The sequence below is a fragment of the Coptis chinensis genome, chromosome 7, assembly GCF_015680905.1.
Source record: "Coptis chinensis isolate HL-2020 chromosome 7, ASM1568090v1, whole genome shotgun sequence".
Lineage (NCBI taxonomy): Eukaryota > Viridiplantae > Streptophyta > Magnoliopsida > Ranunculales > Ranunculaceae > Coptis > Coptis chinensis.
The window spans coordinates 45,768,171-45,775,609 of NC_141462.1; the positions used below are offsets into that span (position 1 = coordinate 45,768,171).

The following is a 7,439-nucleotide window of genomic DNA, read 5'->3' on the forward strand; positions in this document are numbered from 1 at the left end:
GACACACCTTTGCACCGTTAATGAACCCTAGTTTCCTTTTGCCACCCAGAGATAACGAAACAGTCCTAGACCAAGGTATATAGTTTGTTCCATTAAAAAAAATAGATGACAGCTTGCAACCGGGATTAGATTCAGTCTGTGTTATTACAACAGATTTTGGGTTTAGTTTTAGATCTGTCATAGTTTTTTGTTTAAGTAAGTTGAGATTGATTTGAGAGAAGAGATTAAGCGCTCCGCTCTGATACCATGTAGAAAACAACAACCAATTAAACAGACAAAACACAAGATTTATAGTGGTTTAGTGCCATTGTGGCTACCTACGTCCACTGGAGAAGAAAAAAGTTTATTGCTTGATCAATCATTAGGGTTATGTTATAGAAATTTATATAGGCATACACTCGTCTATATTTGTTTCTAAAGATGTAGAATCTGCACTTATAGAAACAAATCTATTGAACTTGTTGTGAACCGACTGATAGGCGCACACCCATTCATCATGTATAGGCGCACACGTCTTTTTCTTCTCCCACATATATTCATATGTGACATCAAAAGCCTAGCTAGATCAGTATGTATATCAAAAGTTTTATAGTTCATTTACAGAGTGAAGTGTAGTCCAAATCGAAATTCAATATGTCGAGAATAATCACTTCAGTTGATATAATTACTTGGTATGCAGGAATACTTAGAGATCGAATAAGTATGGTCTATCGCGTTTTAATTTGCAGCAAAATAAAACTCCTCACCAACTACAGGCGTTATCCTTGACGAGCAAAAACCCACGTTCGTTCCTCCCGACTCGCACCAGTCATTGAGACCACGTGTCAATATACCTTACCGTTAGATGACATGAATAATCTAACGGTCAGCGATTCAATTCAACTAACATTTCGGGCATTCTCACCAAACCACTCGGTGAGCCAACAGCTCTATTTAAAGTTGCAAAAGTAGTTGAACAAGACTCAGGAATATCTAATCTTTCCTCTCTTATACACAATACAACAACCAAACCCTTTACCTTTCCTTACAAGCCCATCAGTTTTCCTGCTTTCTTTCTTTTGTTTTCCTGCTGTCTCTTATTTTGTTATTTAAGATACAAAGATCTTAACAGCTTGATCTTGTTTTGGCTTTTTTTCACTACATACCTAAACTTGAAACTTCATTGCTTGTGCATATATATTTTGGTTATATATTGCCATTGTGTTGTGTGTTTACTGTTGAAGAACATGACTAGCATTCATCAAAATGGTAATGGTGCTGAGAGTCTGTGCATTAATAATAACAAAGACCCGTTGAACTGGGGTATGGCAGCTGAGTCATTAAAAGGAAGTCACCTTGATGAAGTTAAGAAAATGGTGGCAGAGTTCAGAAAACCACTTGTCAAACTTGGAGGTGAGACACTTACTATATCTCAAGTGGCTGGAATTGCTGCACATGGTGCAAATGTGAAGGTTGAGTTATCTGAGTCAGCTAGAGCAGGAGTGAAAGCAAGTAGTGATTGGGTGATGGACAGCATGAATAATGGCACAGATAGCTATGGTGTTACAACTGGATTTGGTTCAACTTCTCACAGAAGAACTAAACAAGGAGGTGCACTTCAGAATGAACTCATTAGGTGAGCTATGTCTGTAACTTGATAGGTTTGTCCATATTATTCAACTCTTTGAAGAATGATCACAAGTTTTATGTTTACCAAATATATTTCTTCTGAGAGGCACCCAACTGAGTCAGTTATGTTTCATAAATATATAACACAATGGCAATATAAAGATTTTCATAAATATATCTTTATGAAAATCTTTATTTCTTCTGGTTGTAATTCTAAAGACAGGTAGGTGACTTGAGAGGCACCCAACTGAGTCAGTTATGTTTACCAAAAAAGAACTTAGCCATTTATATCGGATATGCGGGACCTACAGGAAGAGTAGATCCTATGCTCCTATAGGCTATAGCGTGTATATAATCTAATTAACAAACAAATATTATTTGGCAGATTATCACGGGACTGATTTTAAAAAACAACCGCATGTCAGAACTCAGAACTAGGAATGGACTAGTACCTACTCTCCAAACAAATGAATTAGTGATTGTGTTCCTAATATCAGTTTAGATAACACTCCAAAAACAAGTATTTTGTACCTTTAGAGGGGTGCACGTCAACCTCTTAGTCAATTGGTCATAATTTGACTTATTACGAAAACTTGAAATGAGACATGGTATGCCGGCCGTATGCCAAATCCTCAAGCCAAGTCAATATTGCGCCTAGAGAAACTTCTTGTATTCTACTAGTTTCTAAGCGGAGCAGTGAAACTTTAATACTTGTGCTGACATTTGCCGACAACCATTTGACATCCGGGGGTATTGTGGACATTTCAGAGAAAGGTATGCAGCTTTTAAGAGTGCTGCCGTGTAGTCGCGTACCCACTTCGGCGTGTGAGCGTGTCTTTTAAAGTAAAGAATATCCGCAAATACATGGGATATGCACTTTTTTTCAGAAGTACATAAACAATTATATGCACATGCTTTGCTTCAGCATCGATTTTATTCTTCGCCCAACTTTTCTTTTTAACTAATCCACGATATTATGACCCAACTTTATTTCAGAAAGAAAAAATAATTAAATTTTATAAGCGTAGCCTTTACTTAATGCGATATAATGGTTTATTCTCTTATTATATATCACTTCAGCTCAATTGCTATTCTTTTTGTTTGAAACTTGTTGGATCAGATTCTTGAACGCTGGAGTATTTGGGAATGGGACTGAATCTGGCCACACACTTCCCCAGCATGCAACAAGAGCAGCAATGTTGGTCCGGATCAACACACTTCTACAAGGATACTCAGGCATCCGTTTTGAAATATTGGAAGCAATAACCAAGTTTCTCAATCAAAACATCACCCCATGCTTACCACTTCGGGGCACAATCACTGCTTCAGGTGATCTAGTTCCTCTGTCCTACATTGCTGGGCTTCTAACTGGACGGCCCAATTCCAAAGCTGCCGGGCCCAACGGTCAATCTCTTGATGCTCAACAAGCTTTTAAATTGGCTGAGATCAATAGTGGATTCTTTGAATTACAGCCCAAGGAAGGTCTTGCACTTGTTAATGGCACTGCAGTAGGATCAGGCCTAGCTTCAATAGTTTTATTTGATGCCAACATTCTAGCCCTTCTCTCAGAAGTCCTATCAGCGATTTTCGCTGAAGTCATGCAAGGTAAACCCGAGTTTACGGACCATTTGACACACAAACTGAAGCACCACCCGGGTCAAATTGAGGCTGCAGCCATTATGGAACACATTTTGGATGGTAGTTCCTATGTGAAAGCAGCTAAGAAGCTACATGAAATTGATCCCTTACAAAAGCCTAAGCAAGACCGGTATGCTCTTCGTACTTCTCCACAATGGCTAGGACCTCACATTGAAGTCATTCGATCATCAACCAAATCCATTGAACGAGAAATCAACTCTGTCAATGATAATCCATTGATTGATGTGTCAAGGAACAAGGCCTTGCATGGTGGGAACTTCCAGGGACTCCTATTGGAGTCTCAATGGACAACACAAGATTGGCAGTTGCATCGATTGGGAAGCTAATGTTTGCGCAATTCTCTGAGCTTGTTAATGACTTTTACAACAACGGGTTGCCTTCAAATCTATCTGGTGGTAGGAATCCAAGCTTGGACTATGGTTTCAAGGGTGCCGAGATTGCAATGGCTTCCTACTGTTCTGAACTGCAGTTCCTTGCTAATCCAGTAACTAATCATGTTCAAAGTGCAGAACAACACAATCAAGATGTGAACTCCTTGGGCTTAATCTCTTCCAGGAAAACTGCTGAAGCAGTCGACATTTTGAAGCTCATGTCTACAAGCTTCTTGGTTGCACTATGCCAAGCAATCGACCTGAGGCATTTGGAGGAGAACTTAAAGAGCACAGTCAAGAACACAGTGAGCCAAGTAGCTATGAAAGTTCTAGCAACGGGTGTTAACGGCGAACTTCATCCTTCAAGGTTTTGTGAAAAGGACTTGCTCAAGGTTATTGATCGTGAGTATGTCTTTGCCTACATCGACGACCCATGCAGCGCAACATACCCCTTAATGCAAAAACTAAGGCAAGTCCTTATTGAACATGCATTGAACAATGGAGACCAAGAAAGGAACTTTGACAACTCAATCTTCCAAAAGATTAGTGCCTTCGAGGAGGAACTAAAAGCCTTTTGCCTAAGGAAGTTGAAAGCGCAAGAAACTCGTACGAGACTGGTACCTTGGCAATTGCTAACCAGATAAAAGAGTGCAGGTCATACCCATTGTACAAGTTTGTGAGGGAGGAGTTGGGAACTGGATTACTGACTGGGGAGATGGTCCAATCGCCAGGCGAGGTGTTCGACAAGGTCTTTACAGCAATGTGCGAAGGGAAGATCATTGATCCCCTTCTCGATTGCCTAAGTGACTGGAATGGTGAACCACTTCCAATCTGTTAGTACATTCACAGCTTCATTTGAAATTATTTGGTTTTGATTACGGGGATTTTTTAGTCTTCTTCAATGTCCATGTCGTAAGATATACCATGTATTCATAAGAACACCATGTCTATACCGGAAAAATGTGATCTCCGGACCCTTAATGATGTCTATTGATTTTAAATTATATATAAAGTTAGTTTCTTTGAACATTGACATATCTTTGCATTGATGATGTACTATACAGATCATTCAAAATATTTGATACGATATGTCCGTAACACTGTCATCTCTAATTGAGATGTGAAGATCAATAGAGAAATTCCCATAGGCGACTTATGGGCACCATTAGGCTTTAGCAGTTCGGCTTTCAGACAACGGGAAGGACTATCCAGTATCCATTCTTAAAACCAAATAAGAAAACTGTATTTATTATTCATAAAAGTTGTCCTCCTGACCAGACTGAGAAATTTGACAACCGTTTTGGAATTAACTATATTTTGGACCCGGGGCATACATACCGCATAAGCCCGGGATCTTTTAAACATTTTGCTTATGAATGTTACGAATATTATTGTTTCGTAAAATAACAATAAAAAGTTCCCTTTTTATAATTAGACTTGTAAACAAATTTTCTTTTGAATCAAAAGCTAATAATTTCGTAAAACACATTTAAATTCGGATATTAATAAGAAGGACTCCTGGTATAGGCGTATTTATAGCAATTAATTATCAACGTGGACAGCTCTCTTATCTAAATTATATAAAAAATTATAACTAGTTTATGAGTTATATATTTTATTTGATCAAATATATAAGAATTGGAAATACACTCAAACTCTCTAAATATAAGAATTATAAATACATTCAAACTCTCCAAAGAGGTTCCATGTACGTAGGATTATAGACTATTAAAAAAGACTATCTTTCATATTAGAGTATCACATAGGAGAGAAAAAAAATGCTAACTCTCATATTAGAGTGTCACATAAGAGAGAAAATCCTCCATTAAAAGTCTCTGTTTTAGTATATAGATAGTAGAACTAGATTGCAATTGAAACAATGGAGCCCGTTTGCCAACAATTAGAAGCAGGGCGGGCCCTGGGTTTCAAGGGGCCCTATGCAAGCTCCCGAAAATGGGGCCTATATATTAATAAAAATAAAAAATAACAACAAAACTCGCAAAATATTTTTTTCTTACCAAATCACTTCTGACTGCCCAAGGGGAGGACATGGAACCTAACCCCATGGACCAAGCATCGCAGAGTACTCTTAACACAATAAAACTAAAAAAGAAAGGTACACTAATAAGCTACTATTAATCAAAAATAGATCTTGAAGCATTTTTACTTGCGAAATCACTAATTACGCTTGCATAGTCAATTTTCTCCACTAATCCCTTCTCAATGGACAACATAGCTAACCCATTCAATCTTTCTTGTGACATGCTTGACCGAAGGTAAGATTTTATCAATTTCAACTTTGAAAAACTTCTTTCTCCAGATGCAATTGTGACTGGTATGGTTACTAATATTCTACAAGAAATCCATGCATTTGGAAAACAACTAGTTGTTAACTTCAAATGATCTAACACATCAACTACTTTCTTTATGCTTTCTGGCAAATCTTCTCTCAATATCTGTAGTTCGAGGAAAATAACTCCCTCCCATCAATATCGATCTTTGTGTTGTGCTTCGGATACTTTTCAAGGTTCTCACAAGAAGCTTTTAAACTAGTATTATTTGCGGACTTCAACTTCTCCAAATCATCCAAAAGTTCCTTCAAATTTTGAAATTCTTCAAATCGACTCCTTAATGAAGAAAGAGCTTAGTCAACTATATATATAAAGTAGTGGACTCACGAACAACTCTTCAGATAGACAGGATTCTTCAAGAAGCATTCTCATCAAACTGTCTCTTTCTACGAATGATACATTTTTCACTAAAAACAGGTTCAACTTGCATGGCAGTCGCGATCTCCTTAGTCTCCACCATAGCCTCATCAAATCCAGTTAATCTATACCTTTCAAAATATGAAATGAGCCCTTCCAACTTCTTTATAGCTACATCCATGTGCATGTCTTCCTTTTGCAAGAGTTTGCTAACAGAGTTAAATTGTAACAATACATTGTACCAAATAATCATGCCAACCAAGAATTCAAAATTTTCCAGCTCGTGTGTTGCTAAAGACTCAGCATCACTCTTTGTCTTTGGATCATCACTAGTATCAACCAAAGTAAAGCATCTCGAATCTGTGGAGCCTGCTCTTTTATCGCGGCAACACTGTCCAAACAACTTTCCCAACGTGTTGGTGCCAATGTCTTAAGAGTAAGACCACCTTGAACCTTATCTTTAAAAACTTGTCACCGCTTTGTAGATGAAGAAAACACCGAATATATCGTTGCACCCAAAAAAAAAGATCTGACTAAAAAAAAGATACAACTTTTGGACAAGAGTTTGCCATATCACATAGAGCAAGATTAAGTGTGTGACAACCACATGGAGTATAGAATGCTCTAGGATTAACTTTGAGCAATCTATTTTGTACACCTTTGTGTTTCCCTTTCATATTGGATCCATTATCATAACCTTGGCCTCTAATATTACCAATGTCGAGTTCAAGAATATCTAGCATATCTTTCGGTTTATTAAAAGTCCCAGACCCGATGTGCCATCCACCTTCCAAAATTCTAAAAAATATTCTTCCACCTTCATTGGACTTGTTGAAACATCCACACACCGTATAATAAGAGACATTTGTTCTTCATGACTTATATCAGGTGTACTATCAAGGATGACTGAAAAATACTTTGCATATTAGATTTTCTTCACTATCGCACCTTTAACCTCACCTGCCAACATTTCTATCAATTCATTTTGAATCTTGTGACCAAGGTAATGATGATGAATTTCATGCTTTTGGATACGTTGGAGGTGTTTCTGGATAACAGGATCAAATTTACCCATCATTTCAATTATACTAAA

General features: G+C 37.6%; 1 protein-coding gene and 1 pseudogene across 1 annotated transcript; one reads left to right on the forward strand and one right to left on the reverse strand.

The window, feature by feature from the left end:
* The first annotated feature begins 1,079 nt into the window (after positions 1 to 1,079).
* LOC147487684 (phenylalanine ammonia-lyase 1-like) lies at positions 1,080 to 4,667 on the forward strand. The gene is given in 4 exon segments (XM_086571889.1): positions 1,080 to 1,615; positions 2,729 to 3,525; positions 3,528 to 4,208; positions 4,211 to 4,667. Coding segments are annotated over 4 exon segments (2,133 nt in total). The 5' UTR covers positions 1,080 to 1,226; the 3' UTR covers positions 4,477 to 4,667.
* A 1,106-nt stretch (positions 4,668 to 5,773) lies between these two features.
* Positions 5,774 to 7,023, reverse strand: LOC147487685 (uncharacterized; annotated as a pseudogene).
* Between the last annotated feature and the right edge of the window lie 416 nt (positions 7,024 to 7,439).